Genomic DNA, 24,689 nt, shown 5'->3' with positions numbered 1-24,689 from the left:
TGCACCAGTCCTTCAAAGTCGCGTGCCGCGAGGTCCACGCGAGCACCGTTCATGCGCCTCGCTCAGAGGACTGAGTAGCTGCCCGGTCTCCAACGTCAAAGAGCGGCGCCGATAAGGTAGAGGAAGCTTATGTCATGGAGACGTGGAGGCATGGGGGTCTGATTGGATAAGGTTGTCAGCACCACGTAGCACACGTAGACTCAATTGAATCACAAGAAGGGTGTAAGACGATATGACTATCTATGTTTATAAGCTGCTCATCATTTCCCGCTCCCGAATGCTGTGGGTGCCAATCCCCTCTTCCCTCGCTGATAAGGTACGGAGGACGGCGGTCCACTCATCAGGAAGCAATCTAACCCGACCGCTCCGGCGGTCCGCAATGCTGACCTGCGAAACTAGCTCAGTTGAGCTGTGCTGGTCAGCTTCGGCAGGTGTACCTAAATCCAATTGCACCATCCTCATTTATCAGCCTACTCTCTGCTCTCGATGCGACTGTGTGCGGTGCAGCCGGAGTGCGTCCGGCGTAACGAGGCCTTCACTGCAGTACGTACAGACAAATCGAGGCTTCCAGCGAGAGCCAAACGCTGTAGTCATTCGGTCAGCCGACGGAACACTGAACAAGTAGGGCCAGAGCGCACACGATGTGGGAATATCGCCGGATATACTCCATTTGAGACCGCGGCGCCGCAAGCAATGTTCCCGGTGCTGGTTGCGCCAGCGACGGACGAAGCTGGCGGGAGATTGACACCGTCTCGCACAGCGCGTCTTCATTCCGTCAGCACTACGAAGCAAGCAGGGACCATGGCTCCTCAGATGAGCTCCGGAGAGCGGACCGAGCAGGGGTATGCAGGGTCGATGTAGCTGCGCTTGGACGTGCGCTGACCCGACCGCAGGCGCCAAAGATATAAGGCGATTGAATTGCCACGGCAACCAATCATCGTCTGCATGTAGTGTATGTACCATTTGCATTAGCGACAAGTCATTGTATGACGCACCAAAGATTCTGCCTTGACCTGGTCCACCATACACGAGCCTGTAGACAACGTCGGTAGTCATCCGCGGAGCAGGGAGCGTGGCAGACGCACCAGTTCACTCCTGTTTGTACAACGATCCCGGTTCGCCCAGCTCCCGATCCCATCAAATCGCCTTCCTTCCAATCTTCCCAGACACGACGTCTCGATCGCTGAGTGACAAGATTCGCATCTCAATAGATGGAAGGCTGCAAGACAGGTCGAGGCAAGTGTTTGATCCTACGGACAGGCGAATTGAGAATGAGGGAATCGGCAAATGGACTTTGGGATGGAGGATGCATACGTGTACACACCTGTCACATACCAGGAGAGCCAGCAATCGACGCGTGAACATGGTTCGCCCTCTTCGCTCAATGGGGTGTCAAAGTCGGCGCAGCTGTGCACAACAGCGAACGAAGGGCGAGGATTCCGTGTATCGCACACTGATCGCAACGGGCACACTTGACCGCTGAGGGTGGTGCGGAGCCGGAGCCGACAACGAAATCCGACTACTAGGATATCGGTCGGTTTTCAGGGCGGCTCATTCGCACATCGCTTGTGCCAATGGGCTGTTGGCAAGCTTGGAGCATCGCACGTTCGAGCTGAGATCAGAGTATGACACGCGGAAACAATGGTGGAGACGAACGTAATGGATGGTCGCGTTTTGACCGTTTCAGGTTTGCTGGTCCTCTCCCCGGGTGGGTACGAACAAGAACGGCAGCAGCAGCGAAAGGAAGCAGATAAGCGCAGCCGGCTCAGAAGGAAGAACGTCGCGACCAGACAGCCTTCCGGCACTTCCAGCAAAGTGCTGGAAAGCTCCCCACTTGTAAATGTGCCAGGTACAATGTCGTTGTCTTGATCATCGTCACAAACCGATTTGGGCGTCTGAGTGGCTGACCGCGTGCTGGCGATAGACGCGTACGTGCGCGGTGGTGCCGGGTCCGGTCTCCAGTCGCAAGTCGTGGGGCAGAACAGTCTGGTCTGGTACATAGAAGTGGAAGAGGAGGATCGTGCGGATCGGTCATCGGTCATCTTCCGGCGAGGCCCGAGAGGACGGTAAGGGAAGGTGCGAGTGGGGCCAGAGATGAAACGATAGACACTTCAACTGAAAAAAGCGGTGCATCATATCTGTGCACGGGCAAGCTTGTGGAATGGAGAGACGCGGTACGAGGGTCATCGTTATCGTCCTCGAGAGGTACGACGTGTCGTAAGGTACACTGATAGGGGTGGGATGAGAGGAAGGGACGGAGAAGAGAGCAAGCGATTCGGTGGAGATTTGGAGGAGGGTATGTCGATTAACTGGCGCTGGCGCACGCGAAAGAAACCGAAATGGACAGCGATGTGCGGAGGTCTTGGAGGGGTCGGAGGTGTTTGCTGCTTTCACAGTCGATGATCTGACAGATTGGAAGAGGGCGCAGAGTTGTTTTGACAGAACGAAGGTGGGGAGTTGGCAGGGGCACGTGGTTTTGGTGCTCGGATCCTCCAATATACTATTGGCGCGGGGTGCAGGGGTTTGTACAGCGATAGAAGCCAGGAGGAAATGCGAGAGAGAGTTCCCAGACTTGGCCGCGCAACTGCGAAGGCAATGTCAGTTCATTGTCATGTCCGATTGAGGATGCAAAGACTTACTTATCCGTTCTTATAGCCGAGGGTGAGAGCATTGTCACCGCCTTCGTTCCCACAGGATAGCGTACTTGGACAGCCCGCCGGGAGGGATGAGCCGTACTGCCATCTGGATCTCGCGGAGGGGGATGGTTGGCCAGCATGCAGGTGAGGATGAGTCGTACTGCTGTTCGATTGTTGCTGAAGGAGCTGGTCGACCCGAACGTCACGGACGTCGTGCCGTCAAGGGATAGCATACTTGGGCAGCTCGCCGGGGACAAGGAGCCGCACTGCCGTCTATATCGCGGGAGGAGAGGGCCGACTTCTTGAGTTCCGAAGCGAGCTCTGCGGTGGATGTTGGCACAACGTGCAAGATTAGCGAAGGTGATGAAGCGCACTGGAAGCTTCCCTGGTAAGGCGCTCAAAGATATTGTTGCCGACGGAGTCGAGGGAGACCACGGCCTGGTTGGAGATACCAGTATCGAGGTGGACCTGCTTAAGGACGGTATCGCGTCATCAGTTCAATGGCGTTGTATTGGGTAGGGATATTTTGCTGCGTCTGCTGCGTGCAGCCGCGTTGGCTGCCGCGCAGGACGGGCTACTCTACCCAACACACAATTGTCACTCATTGTTCAATATTGCTTGAGAAGTCGTTTAGTAGACAGAAAAATAACATTGGCATACGTAAAGGCTCGTCAGATATTGACCTACAGTGTTAGTGAGTGTCGGTTCAGCTCTCTGCTCATAGCTGGGCAACTCAAGTTCTGTTCAGTATCCGTTCTGATGCCGGAGTCGATCATAACAGGGCAGAACGGGTGCCAGTTTGAAGAGCGCTAGCCTTCACTCTGATACCCTTAGATAAGGAGTGCGAGCAGTAACCCGGACACCAAAATTTTGTTGGTTTGCTTTTGGTACTCCACAGAAGGTGTCTGATTCCGATCCCAGGTCACTTCTATCAAATTCACAAACCCGTGAATGCTAACACTCGGGTTGATCGTGCTCAATCGCGTATGGTATACCCAATAGACATATGAATAGCTTTGGGATCAGAAGGGTTATAAACCGGACCAGTAGCAGTGGACCACGCATCTCTTATATTCCGAATTATACATCCTAAGGGGGAAATGAAGTACGTGCTCGCTGAGAAGGCCAGCGACTGGAACGCATTCAGCAACGAGGTCAGAACCAAATGATCCCACTCCGCACCTTCCGTGCCCAACCTCTGTACCATTAACAGGTAGTATAAGTTGCTTGACTATAGTCGGGTGGAAGGAGGATTGTTTCGGCGCCATTTCCCGCCCCAATTTCTTCTTCATTTGGATAGCCTGAGAGGTGCCACGCATCATCATCCCGCAGGATGAATGGTTGCGCTGGAGAAGGTATCGTAGGACCTGGATATCCGCGTGCTGATTGTGTGTTTCTAGAATTGGTGACAGGGCTCCATGGGGATGAGATGGTTGAAGCGAGAGTTGTTAACCCTGCTGAGGAGGAGGTATTCTGATGGCCGAAAATACCCGGCGGTGCCCTCTTTCTGTGGGCATCAGCCTGGTGATCAGGGATGGACATATGCTGAGCAGGGATTGATCTCATCGGTTGCAGACTACTGTTTGCAAGTGCGGAGGTCTCCATTATTTGTCGATTTCGGCGTCGACATTGCCAGAATATGAGCAACGCCCCGACAAGCGCTATGAATAGTACGCCGCCAACCACCCCACCAACAATTGGTCCGATTGGCCTGGACCGTAATATCAGTGACCGAACAGTGAGAGCTCTCAGTGCAGACTCACGTTGAAGTCGTAGGCAATGCACCTGACGTCTTATTAGATCCAGTCGGTCCAGGTCCATCGGGGGTTCCCGATGCAGTGCCAGGGCTTGGATTCAATGGGATGGTAGAATTATCGCTGGAATGCAATCAGCAATGTGAACCCATGGCGAGTCAATAACGCACCTCCAAATATTCGCGTAATCCACATCGAAGGACGACGCGCCATTGAACAATGTCAATTTGTGCACTCCCTCACCCAAGGAATTCGCATGGTACAACAGCGTTTGGGGAAAGAAGTCGTACGAGTGCGCATTCAGTGAGAGTGGCTCTTCAGAGTCCAATACAGCAACAAATGGGCCATACGGTGTATCCACGCCTCCGAATACTGAGATAGCCTGTCCTTCGAAGTTGATTATCACGCTAGCTTGGTTGGTGTTTGCCTCACTAAGACATTTCAGGAAGAGACATCGTTGTTGAATGGTAGGCGTACTGCAATGTCCCATCCAAATATGACGTTTGTCCTGTAGCTCTCGATGTGCTCCAACCGGAGCTATAACTGAATTGACCCGAAGAATCGTCTACAGTGCTGGTCTGAACTTGGCTGTTTTATATGTACTCAGGGACAGCAGTAGGAAACATTCAAACCCACGTACACACCACCTGCATCCCCAATCTCAGTTTCAATTGTGATGTAATCCACGTCAACCCAATTGTAGCTTGTATTGATCGGGAGATTGGTCAAGGTGACGTCGTGGGCCCCCATTGGTAGGCCTGCTTGACCGAACAAGAGCGCCTTGAAGTCCGAGAGAACTGTACAACCGGAGTCGTTCGCATACCCAGATAATGGGCCAAAGTCCTGAGTGTCGATTGAAACGGAGTAATTGCCCTAGATCTGCCATTCATCAGGATACTTTGGTGGACAATAGTCGTCTCACATGATTAGCTCTGTTGGCACCATAGATCCAGATGCCAGTACCTGGAGACACAATGAGCAACTTAACCATGGAAGATATAGCTGGTTCACCATTGAATGTTAACGCCATCGTCGCCTTGTTGATGTTGGTGCCAGTAAAGCTGCCCAGGAAGATGACGAAGCGCAGTAGAGGAAAAACATGGGCCCATACCTGGAGTCAGAATACAAGCCCCTACATCCGTCAGTCGTAGTGCTCGCACCCCATAACAAGGATCCTGCAGGTGGGTTCGAGGGGTTCGTGTATGTAATAATCTGTGCATGTGAGCTGAAACGAGTGAGGCACTCAACGTGGGAACGATACGGACAGGAGATGTATCCTCAAATGACAGATTGAGGAGCATAGTGTCTGCACTAGAATGGCGTCGCCGTTGTGCCCAGCTCAGCAGGCGCTAACCGATGGGACGATGAGGTCACCGAGGATAACACTGTTCAAGTGCGCACCAAGGGAAAGATGTCCAACACGCAGCATCGAGGACAGGATATTTTATCCAACAGCTGCGCCTATCATCGCATGACATGGTTTCCAGATCATGCGCCAAGGATGTATTTGCCGAGAATCGCGGAAATTCTCCGACACTGCCAGCTGTCCATCATTATTATCACCAATTGCGCACTACTGAGGAGCATGGACAATAAATAGAGGAAGCGAGCAGGGGGATCGAAGCCTTGATGCTCCAAATGTTAGGGATGTTTTGCGCCTTCATCAGAATACTTGACACGTGAGGCATTCCATTCTGTTCCCGGTTGCACAAGCCAACATTTCGCCGGGGTTTATAGGATACAAGTTTCTCCAGGAGGCTCCTCCTTTAGTCGCGGACATCACTGAAAAGGGTAGGTCGAAAGGCGATCCATCAGGGACAAAACGAAGGAGTCAAATAGCCATAATTCATACCAATCAGACTTGTTCACAAGACATACATGCGAGGGCCGGGGGTTCGAGCTATGTAGCCGGAGTCCAACTGCGGTACTCGTACGTGCACATCAGCCTCCGGCTTCATGCTGGTACCATTGATTGGTCATTGCCCTTGCCAGCGAGGACATTTCTTCTGATCGCAACAGTCCCGACAGCGTGACATTGACCGAGCAGGAGCAGAGGGAACAGTAGCCACGAAGAGCGACTTCCAGCTTACCCGGAAGAATAGCAGCGTTAATATCGAGGTTATGTACGCGGTGCACTGCCATGGACGCGAGGATCTCGTCGCACTTGAGCAAGTACCGCAGGCTTGTGATTGCTTGGTTTGACGTTCATCGTCCTCAATCGAGAGCAGGCGTACAGAATAGAGATGGATTATATCACAGCTATGGGATCACGAAGTACAAATTGGACTACGACGTGCGTGACTACGGTTGAATCCCATCAGTCCTCCCCTTCCTCCTCATTGCCCTCCTCCCCATCCCCCATGGTCCTAAACTTCAGCTTTCCTTCGTAGAAGGCAAGCATCTGATACATGATGAGCACGGTGCGTAAAACTTGACAATTATGGATGATACCTTTTGTGGGCACCGTTTGTTGCATTCGATGTTGGTGCTTACGGCGCTCTGCCCGTCTTTGCTGTTTAATCGTCTTAATGCGGTTTCAGAAAGGATGAACAATCAGACGTACAGTTTGAGGTACACCCTTAGATGAGTACCCTTCTTGCCCACCGAGTTGTCGTTACCCGCGATATTATCCACTCTGATCACCAAGTCTTCCCAGTTCGCTTTTTTCATGTATTTTGCCATGGTATGATCCTCCGCATCAGAGTCGTCTGGCTCTCGTTTCCGCTTAATCGCCGCTTGAGGCGTAGCGGCGGGACGGGAAGAGACTTTAGGAGGGGGAGGCGGCGAGTCGCTGAGTGCGCGGCGTCTGGGAAGGGCTCGCACAGGAGAAGGATGGGACGCGACTCAGGTTCACTCAGTGGAAATACCCAACCAGAAAACATATACTTACCAGCAGGTGCAGAGGCACGCGGCTTTTCCCTAGCGGGCTTGCGGGAGGTGCCGCTTTTGGCTGGCGTTGGCTTGTCCTTGCGAACCTCGCCCATGACAGTAACGTTGAACTTTTCCTGCAATTCCTCGTGACTCTTCCAGAATTTTTCGATCACGTCTGGTGCACCTCTGAGAAGTCTGTCAGAATACGATCTCGATAACAGCAAGACAAGTTACGCGGCATCTTCAGCCGTGACCCAGCTGTTCTCACTCTCGTCGTATTCGTTCCATTTGACGTAGTACTTCAGACTGCCTTTCTGTGAGAACCATCAGGAGGGGTTCTCGTAAGTTAGGTTTGATGGAACGTGTACAGCGCCGCCTTTCTTCACGTCAAGAATCTCTTCCACCTCATAGCCTTCCTCATCGTCTTCCGAGTCCTCAGAAGCCTCATTGTCTACGTCCTGTTCCACCGTGGCAGCCGGTTTAGTTGCCTGTCTTCTGGCACGGGTCATGGTAGCACGTACACGCCGAGAGAAAAAGAAACAAGTAGGTTGAGAGCGAGAGAGGATATTGTCCTCCGGAGACCACACAGGACGCGTGCACGGAAGCAAACGCGCCATTCACGTTCCGCCACCCACCCACCATAAACCCTCCGCCTCTTTCTTGCCACCCTGCACACTCATTGCAAGCGCACTCTGCTATCCCACCCTGTCGTCTGCAGTGGTTGCGACAAAAAGCACCCCCAACTGGTCTAACAAGGGCGCTCCATGGCCTCGAAGTCACCGGAGAAGATCAGACATTGCCCGTTGAACGGGTACAACTACCACAATGATGCCATGCTGGTTCTGAATGTCAAATCGAACGACACACTTGACAATGTCATAGAGTTGTGCTTACCAGAAGTTAATATGACCGGAAATGTGCGGTCAGATATCAAGATATACTAGGTATCTGTTCTTTGCACAACCTCACCTCAGTCCTTCGCTGACGTCGTGATAGACCAGACCACCTCCTAATATTGAGGACCTTCACCCTGAGAATGCGAAAGCCTACCTCGCGGAGAAGAATCGTATCCGCAACCCCCGTCGAACTGTGGACGAAGTATGGAAGGAAGCAGAGCTAAAGCAGCACGACTGCGTACATTTCATTTTGGATTATTGGCGAACCCCCCAGTACGTCTCTGCAACCTCGTCGACCTGCCGAGTGACGCTTACCCGTGCACCAGCTTTGATCAAAAGGGAGCGCTCATCGTCTCTGACGGAAAAGAAGAACAGGGCGCGTGCACCTCGGCGAAACATTGACGAAGGTATGCCCAGATTACTCTTCTCGCAGATTTCGCTCACACTGCACTGCATTTTAAGAATATGACTATATACGCAAACGCTGCCGAGCCGCGGATTTTCCTCCATCCTCCGGCATATCTGGCCCAATTCTTATGGCTCAGCAGAGGCAGAACCCTATTTACACAGGAAGGTCCGCCAGTTTGCGGGGGTATATTCTCGGCATGCTAGTCCCTGCTTTCGCTCGTTTCAAAAGAGAGTATGTTCCAGGTACCACTCGTGATGCCACCCCGAGCGAGAGCACCCAAATATATGATTTCTTCGTCGCTGCGTGCGACTTCTACCACAAAAAAAGCATGCGCAGAGATATGCTGGAACTGATGTGGGACGAACTACTCGACATCGAATGCCACAATTCTTCCAGCACCAGTCGCACATCGCAAGATACCAACACCAGTCGTACATCGCAAGATACCAACACCAGTCGTACATCGCAAGATACCAACACCAGTCGTACATCGCAAGATAGATCGTGTCTCACCTACGTCCCCGGTATTAGAGGAGATGCAGAAATTCTTTTCAAAGACACGAAATCCGAGCTGGCATTTGGTGGTGCAGAACCGGTTCAGCAGGTTGCTCGAGGCGCCGTCAAAGCATGGCAACAGTCAAAGGTACAATACTCTTCCACACTATGGCGTACCTTTGCTGATCCCAACCGATTTTTCTAGCGAGATCTGTTGAGCCGTACCTGTTGCTGTCCCGCCCCGCTCATCAATATCGTAGGGCCATACCTCAAAGTCTCCGGCATCGCTTTTAACCCCACCCCTATGAATGAGAGTTTTACATCGCTCATCTCCCTGGAGCTTAATCGTCATCCCCTGGAGCGGCACATTCTCGAGTTCAACAATCTCCTGCACCACCTCAGGACCTGCATCGAGGACCTCAGGGTCTTCTACTCCGCACTAAAGGCCCCGGACCCTCTAGCATTCATGCCTCGGCACAGATCGTTCCCCATCGGCGATTCGAAGGTGGTTGCGTCCATCGAGTATACCGACATTCTGCTGTCCGGGGAACCTACAAAGACGCTATACAAGGCCCGAGTGCTCGACCAAGACTGTGTAGTGAAGATCTGTCGTACTTATGGATCAAAGGTGCATGAGGCTCTAGCTATCGCAAGTCTCGCCCCCAAACTCCTGGCCTGTTACTAAGACGACCAACAAGACTATTTCATCGTCGTCATGCATCTGGTGAAGGGCCGAATGCTACCGGAACGCAATCAGCTCACGGACGATATCGAGGCCCAACTGAAGAGAGCCCTCAATCTGTTGAAGACACAGAAGCTCGTTCATGGGGACCTCCGCCGACCCAACATTCTGCTGTCCGAAGACCAACGTGTCCAGATAATAGATTTTGAGTGGGCGGGAGAAGAAGGACAACGGTTCTATCCGTTGGACATCAATCGCACCCTGAACCTCTGGCATACGGATGTGGTGCCCGGTGCGCAGATCACGCACGACCACGACGTGTATTCGATGTGGAAGCTGGGAGTGGAGGAATAACCTTCCTGAGACCGATGGGCGCACGGAGAGGGGATATGGTATCTGGTGATTGGAGAGTGTCGCACAATGTAACCTGGCTGTGTCGACACTGCGTGTGTCGCAGCCTGCATTCCTCTTAATGGATGGATTCTTACTCTCGTGACGAAGCTGAAGGACACTTGCAGAGCCATTGGCGATCCTTCATTCCGATTCAGAGACCAGCGAGTGGGGTGCTTGTACCCACTTTCGACAAAGATATTTAGGACGGCTGGATTCAGGAAATTCCACAGCACGTCGGTCAGCGCCCTTCCTTTTGCAACAATGACCAATCTGAGATTGCAGATGACCATTCCGAGCGCAACTGCCTCGGCACGATGTGAAGGTCAGGCCCAGCTTAGTTGAGGTGGATGACACCTCGGCGAGGTGTAAAAGTGTATGTAATGAGTGTAAATGATTGTGTCGATTGACACCTAATGCTTGATAATGAACAATGCAGCGATAGGAAGACACCATTACAAGTTATGAATATGATAAGCGTGAAGAGCGACAAAAGTCGATTGCGAGCTCTCAAAGCCGTGCTGGTTACGAATGCATGTGTCCCCGAGTAACGGACGGGGTGGTCCAGTCGCCAGAGCCTGAAACCAGACGTCCACTCACGACACATCTGAACTTATCGGCCCAGATGCTGTGTTAATGCGTCCAAGATGATCCATACTCCACCCGATATCGGGAAGCTCCTTCTCCGAGGAGGGCAGGATGCATGGCAGCAGCCTGAAAGGATACTGAAGCTGCACGTCATCCGATCCTTCCGAGCCATCCTCGATAGATGCGAGGTGGCAATCACTCACGTAGAACAGGACAAGGTACGACGGGACCGCTGGCGTGTAGCCGACGAGGATAGGTTCGTTCTGGAGCTCAAAGCCCCTCCGGAGCACATGGGCACCACCCCAAAACTGGTCGTCGAATTCGGAGCGTATTATTGTTGTCGGACAGTGCCATGGTTGCGTGAGCTCACTGGTCGCCTCATCCAGCCCCTGAGGAACAGGAGGATGATGAAATCCAGGATTCTCGTGGCAAATTTCGACCCAGGCCAGAATGGAGCTCTTATTTGCATCTGAAAAAGCATTTGAGGGTGGCATGGTTGGTATGGCAATAGTAGGTTTGATGACGTTGTTACAATGCAAGCAATGTCTTTTTGAAAGCCACGGACGCGCAGGGCAAGGAAGGAGGAGGAAACCGAGGAGTTTCCGTAATAAGCGCTCGGCTCACACAGCCACCCGACCCGCCTCAAAACCTTCCGACAGCCTTGCGTCACGCACGCCGCATGCTTCCTAACCGCCTTATCATCCTCCCACCAAGCACTTTCAATCCCCTCATCCTTTCATCTCTACCTCAACCTTTCCATCATGTCTCCGAATCTCTCGCACGCCCACCACCACAGCCAAGTGCCCACAGTCCACCAAACCCGTCGCCATCAACAAGATTCCCATCAATGTCGTCTATGCCGATGGTTCGACATTGACTGACTTCGAATTCAACCTCCCTAAACCTGGCGAACTCCCTATGAAAGACATCTATGATATGGCCATAGTCAAAGCCCTCCAGCACGTCAACAAACACTGGGGCACTGCAGGTGACCCTCAGGCTGACTCTCCCACATCCTCTGACTCATCCCAAGAGCCCGATTGGGACCTGAATTTTGTTCTCCCCTTATCCAGTACGTATCCAGTTCCCCCTCTTACCCACTCCGCCACTCAACTCTTATCCACAGGAGCCACCGATAAGAACGGCATCCCGCTTGAAGGTAACTCCCTCTTCCCCGCCGACCCCAGGAAGCCCCTAACTCTCATTCTCTCTCCCAAACCTACGTCACAAACACCTGAGAAAGTCACCTTCCCTCCCGTTCTTTCCAACCTCCATCGTCTACAGCAAGAGAATCTCAGCCAGGAGCTCGACAAGGCCCGTCAGGACCTCAAGGGTGAGCGCAGTCTGCCTGTTCTTCTCGGATCTGCTCACAACTCACATTCATCTCCAGCTTCCCAGTCAATCAAGAAGAAGAAAAAGAAGAGCAGCAAGACCACCTCCCCTGTTCCCGTCTCGCCCGTCTCGCCCGTCTCGTCTCCCCCCAACATGACCTTAGACGCTGTTTTTGCGCGGCTCTCACAGATGGAAGGAGAGCTCGCTGCGAACCGACTAGAGAGGGGTACTCACAAGGAAAGAATTCAGCACCTTGACAGAGAGCTCGCTGTGAACCAACGAGAGCTCGCTGTGAACCAACGAGAGCTCGCTGCGAACCAACGAGAGCTCGCTGCGAACCGACTAGAGCTCGCTGACAATCGACTAGAGAGGGCCACTCACAAGGAAAGAATTCAGCACCTTGACAGAGAGCTCGCTGCGAACCGACTAAAGACGGCCACTCACGAGGAAGAGTTGGTCGCTCACATGAGAAAAATCCAGTCCCTCGAGGGGATTGTCAGCACCCAACAGGAGCAGATCCAATCACTCCTTGACGTGTGTCCCATTCCTCCACCCTCGCACCCTCGCACCCTCGCACCCTCGCACCCTGCTAACCCCCCTCCCAGGCCGCAAACCGCGTCAATAACATCAAGATTCGTGCTATCCAAGATCGCGGGCGCAACGCACTCATCGCCACCCTCTATCCTGACCCGCCAAATAGGCCCACTTGGTCCAACTTCTCCCGCCAGTACCCCCAACATTCTGTCCAACAGCACCCCTCCTTCAAGGCTAGCCCGGACTGGAATCCCAAGACCAAGAAGACCCCTATCGAAGTGAAATGGCTGTACAGAGATGACCTTCGCGCACAGGGCAACAAAGACGCCCATGTTTTCACCGACGACGAGCTCTCCGAGGCCATCGACGCTATGGAGTTTTCTCAGCGCCCAGCTTTCCGCAGCTATCTGAGCATGAAGTAGCTCCTCACTTCCCTCTCCCGTACATACCGCGCTGCGCTCCTTCTCTCCTCATGTACATCACACATAGAACCGCCAGTCTCCGTAATGCTGTGACCAAGCCGAACATCCAACCCGTCGCATGCAACCGCCTGCCCAATGTTCTTGCCATAGCTTCACTTTCCGGGCCGGTCGCCCTCTCTGCGAGCTCGGACTTGCTCCCACCACACTCAGATCCTTCAAGATCCCGCTGCTTTCTTTACCGCACTCTCCGTCTGTCATACCTGCTCTTTCCACATCCTTAGGTAGTCATGTGTTACGTAAATTCCGTACAGAGGCCTGTACTTAACTCGCGCAGTGGAGGGACATACATCTCGTTGTCATTACAGAGATACGGCCATAAAAAACTGAATTATGAATGTCAAGTTACCACAACGGCCTTGTTTACCCAATCATCTTTGTGCAAAGCATCCTGACAGCAATTTGGGCACTGATTCAGAACCGTTTCGAATATAGAGACTCACGAGACAAAAGCGAGCCACGAGTGTTCGGTCGACCGTCCGTCTGCACCCTTTGCAGTCTTCCGTCACCTTGTATTCGCCCTAGGGTTTCCCATTTGTTAACGCCGAAGGTCTTGCAATGGTCCATTGAATGTCCGGCGCAGCGTGGAAGAGCGTCTCCTCTGCCAAGGTCAACGCCTGGTAAGTGTAGTTCAGATTCGTGTGCATCATGACGAAGCGGATTGGCAGTGGCGCGGTTGAGCATGAAGAGCCCACGCTCCAGGATGAGACTAGAGATATGCGAGTGGTTCTGACATGAGGTCAGCAGAGCAAGGATCAATCGCACCAGCTGAGGGCGTACCCAGCAAGCAGCATCTCCGATAGAAGGATATTGACAGCATTCGCAATCATGTCAGTGGAGCTTGTTGGCTTGGTCCAAGGCACGTCGCTGGATCGAGTGCTGTTCAAGGCGACGACTACGCCGTCGACTTTGTCGCCCAAGAATGCTTTGTGTACATCTCCCTGATCTAGCGGGGTGCCTTTGATCACCCGAAGGAGGGCGCTGGTAAGATCGACGTCGGCCGGAGTGAAAGTGTCTGGGTTGCGGACAAGCGCTGTGACGCGATCTCCACGTTTCAGAGCTTCGGCGACGGCCAAAGAGCCAGTGCGTCCAGAGGCACCGACTACAAGAACATGCATGGGTGCAAATTGAGAAGTATAGTAGATATCACTTGTTCCCGTAGAGAGATTGAGATTGATCGCTCCGTCGATGGAAGGACGACTTTATATGCCAGCCGCCAACAAGCGAGATCAAGCCCCAAGTCACGCTAGGATGGCTTGCATGTCGCCAAGCACGATTACTCAGCAGTACGCTGTTATAGACAACGACTACAGTGCGAGAAGCATATTGAGAAAGAGAGAGTGACATTCCCTGGTGCTTAGTGGACCGAACCATATTGCGAGCGGTGCAAAGGAGAAGTGGAGGATGGTCGAGGGGATTGATTGCAGGGTCGCTTCGTGGTGGATTTAGGAAATATAGATGAGTCATAAAACTTTAGTCAGTCAACGCGCATCCCCTCAGACGCGTCGACGCGTCTCGTAGATATCTTCTTCGACTGATCGCTGTACACCTGGTTAACATCACCAATTCCTTCTCCTGTCCATCGACGTAAGATGGTGCCCGTACCAGATATAAAGGATGCACCTGGGGATGATATGGATTATGAGTACGCTCCCTATTCTTGAATCGTGTTACAGGCCCTTATACCCAACAGCATGCAGGTTTCACATCTCGAGTATGATCCATCGTCACCGGACGTAATGATGCAGTTCTACAAGCGCCTGTTCCCTTATCGTCCATTCTTTCACTGGCTCAATCATGATCACAGTAAGCGAAATCTACCCCACACTCCAAGGCAGGAAGACGGCTGACGCCTTGCAGCACCCTCAAAACTCTTCACATATCGAGAATTCGCGTTCACACTGGCCGGCGATGTCTACCTGCGATACAACTCCTTCGCTAATATCGAAGACTTCGCCAGGGAACTTAGGCGTTTGAATCCAAGTCGATTTGAGGTCGGTGCAATCTACAATGCACGAGTATGTCCTCCCTCCATCATCTTGACCTCGTCGGCTGAGCTACAGCCAGCCTCGAGACAAACGAACACTTCGCGCCGGTGCACTTCAGCCTCAGATGCGCGAGCTTGTCTTCGATATTGATATGACCGACTACGACGCTATCCGAACTTGTTGCAGTGGTAAAGGCATCTGCAAGCGCTGCTGGGCTTTTATCGCTGCTGCTGTAACTGTGTTGGACTCTGCCCTCCGCAATCAATTCGACTACCATCATCTATTATGGGTTTACTCGGGCCGCCGAGGAATCCATTGTTGGGTCAGCGACAAGAGCGCGCTGAGCTTAACGGACGATCAACGCAAGGCCCTTGTAGGATATCTGGAGGTTATCAAAGGCGGTGCCGAGATGGTAAAGAAGGTCAATGTACGACTTGGCGGTACTGCGTTTGCCGGTCCGCTTCCCCCCAGTCTCAAGTGCGCCCTTAAATAAAAGCTGAAATAATTGAGTACTCATCCTCGAGCAGACCACTGGTTCAAGTGCAAGAGTTGGGCGGTTACTTCTCTCAAGTAATCCTTGAGGACCAGAAATGCTTCGACACAGAAGAGGGTCAGGAGACGCTCCTCTCCCTCGTCCCTGACAAGAGTTCGTATGTTTTATATGGAGACTTGTCTAGTACTGACACGGATTACAGCTATCGTTGGGAAGCTACGAAAGCTTTGGGCTGCGAGTCCGGATCGCACATCGAGCCAAAAGTTCAAGGATCTCAATGCGGAGATCAGCCAAATTGGCGACAGGAAGCAAGCACAGGCACTCAAACAAGCACAGGAGGACATCATGCTTCAGTACCTGTATCCACGCATTGACGCAGAGGTGTCGAAACATCGGAACCACTTGCTCAAGGCGCCGTTCTGTATTCATCCGGCAACTGGTCGCGTCTGTGTCCCTGTCGACCCGGAGAAGGTAGACAAATTCGATCCCGAAGCAGTGCCCACAGTTGGTGGACTGCTCTATGAGCTCAACTTGTCGCAGCAGCCGAAAGCAGAGGCAGGTGCTGACCCGTTAAGAGGAGGTACGTGCCCTCGTTGTTTTTCACGCCGTTGCTGACAAACAGGTAGACTGGGATCGAACAAGTCTTAAACCGTATGTACAAATGCTGGAGAAGCATTCACAAGCCCTTATACGAGCGACGCGTGAAGAGAGACAAAGTGTGTTATGTCGCCGCTGTTCACTTTGTTTAAAACTGAATCTTGCCGCAGAACGCATGAAGGTTGAAGGCATGTCAGACTGGTAATCCAAGAGACAGCACATTTCGGTATTCCGTTCAGTTGTAATGACATCATCACGTTGTGTACAATATGAGCAACTGTCTGTCAATGGTCTGAGAAAAGTCAGAAATATCCCTTTCGGAATGCTGCGAGATTGTTGGCATGGTACCCTTGTTCATGAATGAGGAAGACTTACCGCCAGGACACAAAGCAGCTGCATACATTACACATGTGATCGGTGTCAGCTTCCCACCACTCTGCTGAGCAGGCGGTTCCGGCACCTGGCCCTGTCCTTCCCAGAATGCCACAATACTGCGTGCACGCTCTTGCCATGTCGTGTCCTCGTGGCACTGAATGCCAAGGCATGTCCCGAACTCGCGAAAGGCAAGACGATGACGGCTTGCTAATTGGAAGTAGCCATCATCCCAGACCGAACCTGCCAGAAGTCAGGAACGGAGGTGGCCTGTAATAACTGGGCTCACTCAGGCAAGAGAATGCCTTGGTGACAAGCGCATCTGCCCATTCTTCTTCTCCTTGCAACCAGTGAGCTGTCCAGAGTGTCATACCCAGATCAAGGGGATCGTCTGACACGTAATACCTCCATTTTGTGTGGAGTATTTTTCTGTAGTCGTCGATCTCCGCTTGAAGTGCATCCGACCCATCCGTCCGCTGAAGCAACGTGTACACGACGTACCCATCGATAGGATCGAGATTTCCCTCGCTGGATACAAGAGGTTTCGACAGGTCCATGGATACCTTCCAGTACATCCGTGGTCTCGATGCTTCTCTATCATGAACGAAAGCTGGGTGGATGGCCTGTGCGAGCGCGATTGCTAGATGGTTGTAAACCTGATCCTGGGACGCAAGTGACATTCGGTTCAGAGCGAACATCCAGAGAGTCAGATAATGATGATATTGACCATCACCGTCTCGACCCGTGTCCTCTTCTTTGCCGATCCTCAAACCACCACCGACTGGATTCGCCTCTGTTGCCCCAGGTAAGCGCGACACTCCGTCTCTTGTGCGACCCAGAATGTCGTGCACCGTGGCAATGAGCCTGGCAGCCAGTGAAAGATATCGTTGTTCTCGCGTTTCCTTGTATAGTGTTAAGAAGTTCAACACACCAAACGCGTCGGTCCAGAGATACCGTCCACGATGTCCTTCGGCAGCTGCAGGAGGTATCCAAGAACTCGCCTGTATAGTTGACAAGTGTGAAAAGTCCCCATAGACGGCGCGCATGGCGCGCTGCAGGTGAGTGATAACAATTGTTGAAGTCATTGTTTGTACGTGGCTTCCTCGAAAAGAATTAGTCGATGGATTGCGTGTTTGTACAGTTTAGGCAAGCGCGTATGTGTTGTATTGAGGAAGTGCCCACCGCTTCAGGCGGACTAGAACCCTTACGTCATACGACCTTTAATGTAGACACTAGCATATGTATGAATGTCGGCGGGGCAAACAGAAGCTCAATATGATGCATAGGTCAGGTTTGCTTAGGATGTATCTCGACAGCACATATGAGGAGAAGATCATGACCGACAAACTCTGGAGCAACGTGAACTTCTAATGCAGCGATAGATATTGTTGTGGTTATGGTGACATGCAAAGGGTTCATCCGGATGCGGCCGTAGAGCCGACACGCTAACACAGCGATCAACTCTGGTTCTCTTTCTTGTCGCAGGCGCGATACGGCCCACATAGCCAAATGAAAGCCGGGCTTGACACTAACGAGGTGGCACGATATCCGCATTTTCCCACGCACCCCCTTCTCCTTTGTCGAGCTGTGCAGATGTAATGTTAAGGTGCAGTGAGTAATGGCACGTCATTTGGGACATGAGCGAACGTTTGTCACAAGGGAGATCGTGGTACGAATAGGATGGAATTGTACAGATCTTATCGAGTCATGATGAGACCCTGCTGTTCTCCACTCTGGGGTAGTAGATGCTAGGAGCACTGTCATTCAACCCACAGATGAGTTCATGCAATAGAATGTTCTCGTTGAACAGTCAGCGAATCAGCTCTTCTAAGGTCGGTCACCTGCGCGGTGGGGGTCGGTGTGCAGAGAGAGACAAGGACGTCAGCCGGCGGGACACGTGTTGCGGCGTGTCATCGAGCCCTCCCCAACTGATTAGGTGGCCGGTGTATCCAGCGCGTCACCTCCTATCCAAGGCCCTGAGCACGGACGGTGCGTTTCCCTCCCCTTCCTACCCCTTGTCCCTAAACAACCATCTTAAAGGGGGGACAACAACAACTGCTTACATTTCCATCTGCTTCTCCTTTCTATTTCACTCCTCGCATTGTTCCTCTCTATCGGATTGCACGATTCACTTCGCTGCGATCTCATCGGCGATTCTGCAGCTATCACCACCCTCCAGCCCACATCTTAACCTGCTTCAGTACATCTTATGCCCAATCAGGATACCCGCAATGACGTATCGAACAATGTGCAAGTTGCAGGGCATATCCGTCAGCCTATTCTCCCACGGTGAGCTTAGGAATCCGCTCCATATCGCAGTCTCCTGAACAATAGTATCAGGGAACCAAGTACGCTCGAAACACTGACGAACGCGTTATCCTCTCTCTCTACCCGTGTCCTACCTGCCTCTGCCTCGAATGTAGCCGGTATATCTGCAGAAAGGCGGCTGTCCCTCCACGCACCGGAACTAGGTGGGGTTGCCTTCCCCACTTCTCCGATGGCCCCGTTTTCGACGTTGGAAGAGCAGTTTGCACCCCAAGCACAGCGGGAGTACTTTACGCGGGCAAGGGAGCGAGAACGTGAATCTATCGGATCTGTGAACGATCTTACACTCGGGGCATTCGGGGAGAGGGAGGAGATCGTGTGGTCCGGCTTCGATAACCTGCAGCTCGAACCCAGAGCTCCCCCGAAGCGGGTGCTGATGATTGTCTACGTGTCCGGATTCCAGATGTGGGATACGACAGATCCCGACAACGCACTGGAAATCTTGAACTTGCGAGAGAAGGCCTTCCTTGGTCTCGATAGTGCGATGATGTTGCCTACGCCGCTGCCGTCGCAAGAGACGCCGGACGAGATGTACAATCTCCGACCCCTCCTTGCTCTCGTCCGAGGCGGACAGCCCAGCATCGCAGGATCAGCCAAGCTGGAGGTCGTCCTATACTCCTTGAGAACAAACGAAATCGTGAAGACCATTCCTTTCAGCCGTAGAGGCAGTCCGGGACGAGCTGTCATCGCTGCTAGTGACAGATATCTCGTAGTGGTAAGCACAGTTACGCGAGATATGCGTTCAGAGCTCACGTATTTGTTAGGGGACCTCTCAACCTCCAGCTCTGCATGTATTTTCGGCATCGTCTCTTTCTCCTGTATTGACTCCTATCACGGACATTGCCCCTCATCCGATCACACAGCTTCCAGTCTTTACGCTGGGGACACGCCTACTGGCATACGCTACGACTCGCATTCTCGACTCCGGGCAAACCGGCATCATCACTCGAGAGAGCCAGGGCAATGAGGTCATCATCGCGCCTTCCGCTACATCGACCGTTCTAGAGATCGGCAAGGCTGCCCAGAAAGTAGGAGGCGGTGTGTTCAGTGGTGTCAAGACCTTGGGCGGGATGGGTTACGCGTACTTCAGTGGCCGAGGACAAGAGACGTCCAGAGCTGACGAATCGCCGTACAAACCATACTCAAGGTCAGCTCCTCAGCCCTCTACGTTCCTAGGCAATGTGGCGTCTTTGTCAGCATTATCAGGATTCCATCCCCCTTTGGAAGAGCTTCGCCCAAGCGGTAAGACCGCCGAAACTGGCTTTGTATCTGTTGTCGACCTTGATGGCCATGCTTCTGGAAAGTTTCGACAGCTCGCTCACTTCCGCCCTTCCGCCAAGCCCACCACTATACTCCAATGGAATCCCACATCCAGCCTGCTATTCGTTACCAGCACGGATGGGCGGGCGTTCAATATCTATGAGATGCGTAACAAGTCTCGCTTGGCATCCGATATTCCTTTGCCAGCTGGAATACAGGAGGATCTGCCCCACGTCTGGCATCGATACGAGTTGAAGCGAGGCTCTACACCTGCTACTGTTGTCCGCGCTATTTGGAGTCCAGACGGACGTTGGCTCGCCGTTGGTACCCAGCGTCGCACTGTGCATCTATATGCTCTCAGTCCTTATTTCGGCCCGCCAAGTACTGATACCCATGGGAATGCAAAGATCCGCAATCCCACTTCATTTGTGAGTCTCCTCTTCTTCGTTCCTGTCCCTCGATCTAATCTTTTGGCAAGCAACAATTGTCCTGCATCGTGCATCCGATCGTTAGATTCCATTTTTCTCGTGCAACGGACTTGAATATCACTTCTGGAACCGATAATCAACCATCAACCACTACCTCGGGTCTCATTGCCATGCCGTCGAACGGAAGTCGCACGTCTTCAGGCCCCCAACTGGCTCTTTCATTCTTGCCAAGACACTCCAGTTTGTCTTCTCGGCTTATACCCCACCCCCAGCTGTCAGCTGTTGCATCGCCATACGGTGTTCCTTCACCGAACACACGCTCCCCACAACTTCAGCCTGTTCGCTCACCGCCGATGCTGCGGCGTCCATCTTCGTCATCTTCATTCAGCGGAAACTTGCAAGACCTCATTCTGGCCTACTTCCAGGATGTGCTCGTCTTCAACCCTGCTGATGGGATGATGTCTCTACAGCGATGCTTACTCTCTCAGTCTTCCCAAAGCGCCCCTGTTGTCGAGCTCGGAACTCCTTCGAGCGGCGGAACGCCTCTTAATGATCGCACTCCGTCGAGCTCCTTTTCTTCACAACGTATTCCCAATCTGGGTGCCCTGCTTTCTGGTTCAGCCTCCGGTCGAGGCATGGAGAATTTGATAGCAACAGCAAATGCGGTTGCCAGCTGGAACTTGGAGCGCGATATGACTTGGCCCGAAGTCAGGCAGCCTCTTCAGAAGTCTGCTGCGAGATATGCCATAGGCCAGCTCGGCAGAAATGCTTTAAGAAATGGGTATGTTCACCTGTGTCCCTGCTGTTCTCGAACTGATTACCTCACCCAGTTGGCTCGCTAATGCCGAGATAGAAACATGCTCCCAGTCTACTCGAATCTTACCTCGATCTATTTATCAGGCTCATCAATTCGATTTCTTCGCCCTGCCCGAAGATTACAAGAGCAAGGTCCGCAATTACGAACTTGACATGTTGGCGTTGAGGATCGAAGTCAGGCAGGCGATCGAAATCCGCCCTTTGCAGCGACGACCAAGTCTCTCTTCCATCTCCGGGCAAGATGAGACTGCTATCGCAAGCTCCTTTGATGAGCCAATCGCATCCGCGATGCGTACTGTTTTGGATGCGCAAGCCACTACTCTTATTATTCCGGCTTATCCCAATGCTGTCTCACCTAGGACTGTAAATACCTGGCTGGATCCGGGACCAGTACGCTCTGTTGCAAACAGCCTGCAAGAGGGTCTGCATGAAGGTTTCGGACTTTTGAAGAAGGAGATCACGCGGGTCCGGGCACATAAGCGCCGATCTATTTCCGACCAGTTCGACAATTCCCTTCGTTTTGACGAGAACGACACCATATTTGAAACCGTGCATCATGAGGAAGAGGAGACGGCTCGCGAAGAAGAAGAATGGGAAAGAGATGAGGAGGCTGATTATAGACGTGCTCGGGATAATGATCGCTTCGACGATCTAATCGTGGGCGTTATGGACGAGGAGGAAGAGGAACGGAAGGCGATGGCAGCTCGCGTACAACAGCAGCCTAGCAAGCCCAAGCCTACACGGCGCAATGGACGGCATCGCAAGGGTACTAAGTAACCACCAAGCAATATCTGAACTCGACTTTCACATTTAACTATCACATTTCATCAGTGTATTATTACCAAGGCGTCGCTTTGGACGATGACATTCACGTATGTACGTATTAAGGAAGAATGTTATGACTTATACATAGAACAGAAGACAAGCAGTGTTATTGTAGCATTAACGAGTGGTTGTCAATGACGAGGCTATTTGTGGAGATCATCGTTGCCACATGTGCATGTGCTCATCGTCTTATCCTTCCGAAATTTGATCTTATACGTTGACTACAAAGTCACAATTTAAAGCAATGACAGTTGATTATTCAGCGACACTACGCTCGGTTTCCTTCCATTTGACCACGTCTTCCAAGTGTTGCTCAGTTGCTTTGTCAACCATCCGATCCACGACCTCCGAATTTGTCCAATGATGCTCGCCCTTAAATGCGTCCACCTGATCGACTTCTCCAAAAATCTTCTCCATGTGTTCCAGACTGACACCTTTGGTTTCTGGCCAGAAGAATAGCACTGCGAGTTCATTACTGGTCAAAACGACGGACTTGAAAGAGAACGAACTACACCCACCCATCAAGAAACCGAGGCTGTTTATGCCAACCAGGATCCAGTAAGCGTTATGGCCAACAGTAGCAAACATGACGGGCCACGCTTGATTGATCCAAAGGGTCGTTGTCTGCTGCGCTGCCTGAGAGATATTGACGCCCTTATCGCGTAGATGAGTCGGGAAGATCTCACTGGCATAAATCCAGGCCGTCGGCCCCAGTGCTCCGCTGTAGGCCTGCGAAGTTTTGAGTAAAGAGTTTAGCGTGCGAGCACGTCCCTTACCATTTCGATGACGTAAATGAAAATAACCTCAACAATGGCTGCTCCTCGATTTGGATCACTATCGGCCGGGAAAGCATCAGAAAGAGCCGCGATGATGATATGACTGAGGACCTATGTAAGAGGTGAACGATATAGCAGGCACATGCGGTCCACGACTACAGCTCTTACCATCAGCGCAGACCCGGCCAGTAACGTGATTCTACGACCCCACTTATCCACCCCAGTCGTGGTGACCAGAGTTGCCCTGCAGACAGAGCATCAATTTCAATCTCTCAGGCTTGTTGGGCAACCTCACAGAAGACACAGAACACCGGATACGACATTGAGCAAAAGAGACATCGTTCCGGAGGAGAATCCCAGGCTCTCAAAGATCAATACGCCATAAATCATCAATGCCCCGACCCCGGAAATCTGACCCAATGCCATTGTAGCCATTCCATATGCGAGACGCCTCCAAACGGCGTATTGCGACGAGAATGCCGACCACGAAAGATCGCCCTGATGTTCCATTCGATACTCTCGAGCAGCTACCATATCCAGAAACTCAGCCTGTACGTCAGGATGATCTCCAGGAAGTAAACGGAGCTTTGAGAGTTCACGCAGCGCTCGCTCAGGCGTGTCAGGCCGTCTCTCTAACAACCACCTAGGGCTCTCCGGAATGGTGGAGGATGCAAGGATCAAGATAACTCCTGGGATACATTGAAGAGCCGTGGCGGTCCTCCGGGAATTTTGACCAGCAATCTTGACGGTACCCAGGCCAACGCAGTAGGAGATAAGAACGCCGATCTGATACGAAAGCTGGACGAAGGAGACTACTCGGCCTCTCACAGCCGGCGAAGAAACTTCTGCTTGATATGCCGCAAGATTTGTGCCGATGCTGGTAGGTATCGCATGAGAAATGCAAATTCCAATACTGAGAGCACTCACACTGCAGTACCAATACCCGAAATGATGCGGCCAATAACAATCATAGCAAAGGAAACTGCTCCGGCTTGTAATGCAACGCCGACCAGAAGAACTATGGTTCCTAAAGCGAAAGCCATCCGACGACCGGTGTACCAGATGAACCACCATGCTACAAACAGGTTTCCGATCACATTGCCGAGATTGACTGTAGGAAGAAGTCAGCCTATCCGAGGGTGGCCGCTTCAACCACTCCTAACTCACTCATCGAGGTCACGACACCAGCCCGTGCCCCAGCAACATTGAAATAGTCGATGAAGCGTTGATCAGAGATGATAATGGAGTAGATGCCCGAGTCGAATCCCTGAAAACTAGCCGCCACGTCAAGAGGACTCGTTCAGAGGCGCTGAAACACTAACATGTTGGCAATAGACGCTACGCCGCAGATCCAATAGATGTACCAGTCTGCATTCGTCTGCCCGAGGAAGGTCTTCCGGGGAAGGGCAACAAACTTCCTCTTTTTCCCGTTGCTATGGGTCGACATAATGGGAAGCACTGAAAGTTGGATAACGAAAGCTACCAGTCGTTGAGCACTAGCTCACGCCATAGCTTTATACCGAGAGGCTTGAAGTCCGGGCTCGCACAGGTGCGGAGAGCTCGGTTAGCCGAAGGTGGGGAATGCCTTAAAGTCGGCATAGGTGAGACCGAATATGCGACGGATGTTCGTGCTAGCCGAATTCCTCCCGAGAAGCAGGAGGAATGGACCGTCGCGATGAAGAGCTAGGACATCAACGTCGTCCCATTCGTCGAGGGAGGGAACGGACTCAGGTATTCGTCATT

General features: G+C 52.3%; 11 protein-coding genes across 11 annotated transcripts; 5 read left to right on the top strand and 6 right to left on the bottom strand.

Annotated features, from left to right (window-relative positions):
- The first annotated feature begins 227 nt into the window (after window positions 1-227).
- Window positions 228-1,976, top strand: DACRYDRAFT_21887 (uncharacterized protein). The gene is made up of 4 exons (XM_040772587.1): window positions 228-584; window positions 639-1,033; window positions 1,086-1,250; window positions 1,315-1,976. Exon 4 carries the CDS (start codon window positions 1,660-1,662, stop codon window positions 1,867-1,869), a length of 210 nt encoding a protein of 69 aa, XP_040629014.1. The 5' UTR covers window positions 228-584; window positions 639-1,033; window positions 1,086-1,250; window positions 1,315-1,659; the 3' UTR covers window positions 1,870-1,976.
- Window positions 1,977-3,818: 1,842 nt separating this feature from the next.
- DACRYDRAFT_21886 (uncharacterized protein) lies at window positions 3,819-5,774 on the bottom strand. Its single transcript, XM_040772586.1, has 9 exons — window positions 5,656-5,774; window positions 5,502-5,602; window positions 5,402-5,451; window positions 5,313-5,353; window positions 5,031-5,263; window positions 4,868-4,978; window positions 4,561-4,821; window positions 4,400-4,513; window positions 3,819-4,347 (listed from the first exon to the last, which is right to left on the bottom strand). Exons 1-9 carry the CDS (start codon window positions 5,689-5,691, stop codon window positions 3,843-3,845), a joined length of 1,452 nt encoding a protein of 483 aa, XP_040629013.1. The 5' UTR covers window positions 5,692-5,774; the 3' UTR covers window positions 3,819-3,842.
- An 885-nt stretch (window positions 5,775-6,659) lies between these two features.
- DACRYDRAFT_21884 (uncharacterized protein) lies at window positions 6,660-7,792 on the bottom strand. Its single transcript, XM_040772585.1, has 6 exons — window positions 7,630-7,792; window positions 7,496-7,575; window positions 7,281-7,447; window positions 6,954-7,233; window positions 6,842-6,902; window positions 6,660-6,791 (listed from the first exon to the last, which is right to left on the bottom strand). Exons 1-6 carry the CDS (start codon window positions 7,768-7,770, stop codon window positions 6,708-6,710), a joined length of 813 nt encoding a protein of 270 aa, XP_040629012.1. The 5' UTR covers window positions 7,771-7,792; the 3' UTR covers window positions 6,660-6,707.
- Window positions 7,793-8,025: 233 nt separating this feature from the next.
- Window positions 8,026-10,097, top strand: DACRYDRAFT_107059 (uncharacterized protein; the record flags this gene model as incomplete). Its single annotated transcript, XM_040768393.1, has 5 exons — window positions 8,026-8,178; window positions 8,258-8,564; window positions 8,620-9,209; window positions 9,267-9,672; window positions 9,760-10,097. The coding sequence occupies 5 exons, from the start codon at window positions 8,026-8,028 to the stop codon at window positions 10,095-10,097; spliced, it is 1,794 nt and encodes a 597-aa protein (XP_040629011.1).
- Window positions 10,098-10,729: 632 nt separating this feature from the next.
- Window positions 10,730-11,215, bottom strand: DACRYDRAFT_107058 (uncharacterized protein; the record flags this gene model as incomplete). Its single annotated transcript, XM_040768392.1, has 1 exon — window positions 10,730-11,215. The coding sequence occupies one exon, from the start codon at window positions 11,213-11,215 to the stop codon at window positions 10,730-10,732; it is 486 nt and encodes a 161-aa protein (XP_040629010.1).
- Window positions 11,216-11,507: 292 nt separating this feature from the next.
- Window positions 11,508-13,357, top strand: DACRYDRAFT_115902 (uncharacterized protein). Its single transcript, XM_040770094.1, has 4 exons — window positions 11,508-11,793; window positions 11,848-12,054; window positions 12,112-12,587; window positions 12,659-13,357. Exons 1-4 carry the CDS (start codon window positions 11,640-11,642, stop codon window positions 13,007-13,009), a joined length of 1,188 nt encoding a protein of 395 aa, XP_040629009.1. The 5' UTR covers window positions 11,508-11,639; the 3' UTR covers window positions 13,010-13,357.
- Window positions 13,358-13,587: 230 nt separating this feature from the next.
- Window positions 13,588-14,184, bottom strand: DACRYDRAFT_107056 (uncharacterized protein; the record flags this gene model as incomplete). The annotated part of the gene is made up of 2 exons (XM_040768391.1): window positions 13,588-13,795; window positions 13,847-14,184. The coding sequence occupies 2 exons, from the start codon at window positions 14,182-14,184 to the stop codon at window positions 13,588-13,590; spliced, it is 546 nt and encodes a 181-aa protein (XP_040629008.1).
- A 576-nt stretch (window positions 14,185-14,760) lies between these two features.
- On the top strand, window positions 14,761-16,349 carry DACRYDRAFT_88608 (prim-pol domain-containing protein; the record flags this gene model as incomplete). Its single annotated transcript, XM_040776867.1, has 7 exons — window positions 14,761-14,872; window positions 14,927-15,084; window positions 15,134-15,494; window positions 15,596-15,700; window positions 15,750-16,127; window positions 16,174-16,263; window positions 16,315-16,349. The coding sequence occupies 7 exons, from the start codon at window positions 14,761-14,763 to the stop codon at window positions 16,347-16,349; spliced, it is 1,239 nt and encodes a 412-aa protein (XP_040629007.1).
- Window positions 16,350-16,375: 26 nt separating this feature from the next.
- DACRYDRAFT_115900 (uncharacterized protein) lies at window positions 16,376-17,676 on the bottom strand. The gene is made up of 3 exons (XM_040770093.1): window positions 16,806-17,676; window positions 16,520-16,759; window positions 16,376-16,469 (listed from the first exon to the last, which is right to left on the bottom strand). The coding sequence occupies exons 1-3, from the start codon at window positions 17,599-17,601 to the stop codon at window positions 16,447-16,449; spliced, it is 1,059 nt and encodes a 352-aa protein (XP_040629006.1). The 5' UTR covers window positions 17,602-17,676; the 3' UTR covers window positions 16,376-16,446.
- Window positions 17,677-18,725: 1,049 nt separating this feature from the next.
- Window positions 18,726-22,240, top strand: DACRYDRAFT_115899 (uncharacterized protein; the record flags this gene model as incomplete). The annotated part of the gene is made up of 5 exons (XM_040770092.1): window positions 18,726-18,805; window positions 18,857-19,556; window positions 19,606-20,529; window positions 20,580-21,310; window positions 21,360-22,240. 5 exons carry the CDS (start codon window positions 18,726-18,728, stop codon window positions 22,120-22,122), a joined length of 3,198 nt encoding a protein of 1,065 aa, XP_040629005.1. The 3' UTR covers window positions 22,123-22,240.
- Window positions 22,241-22,425: 185 nt separating this feature from the next.
- DACRYDRAFT_107052 (general substrate transporter) lies at window positions 22,426-24,393 on the bottom strand (the record flags this gene model as incomplete). Its single annotated transcript, XM_040768390.1, has 8 exons — window positions 22,426-22,631; window positions 22,689-22,899; window positions 22,947-23,057; window positions 23,115-23,190; window positions 23,242-23,823; window positions 23,874-24,057; window positions 24,114-24,220; window positions 24,269-24,393. The coding sequence occupies 8 exons, from the start codon at window positions 24,391-24,393 to the stop codon at window positions 22,426-22,428; spliced, it is 1,602 nt and encodes a 533-aa protein (XP_040629004.1).
- Window positions 24,394-24,689: the final 296 nt, after the last annotated feature.

This window comes from Dacryopinax primogenitus, assembly GCF_000292625.1.
Source record: "Dacryopinax primogenitus strain DJM-731 SS1 chromosome Unknown DACRYscaffold_8, whole genome shotgun sequence".
NCBI classification, from domain to species: Eukaryota; Fungi; Basidiomycota; class Dacrymycetes; order Dacrymycetales; family Dacrymycetaceae; genus Dacryopinax; species Dacryopinax primogenitus.
The sequence above is the reverse complement of the archived record's forward strand: the minus strand, read 5'-3'. Positions and strand labels throughout refer to the sequence as shown.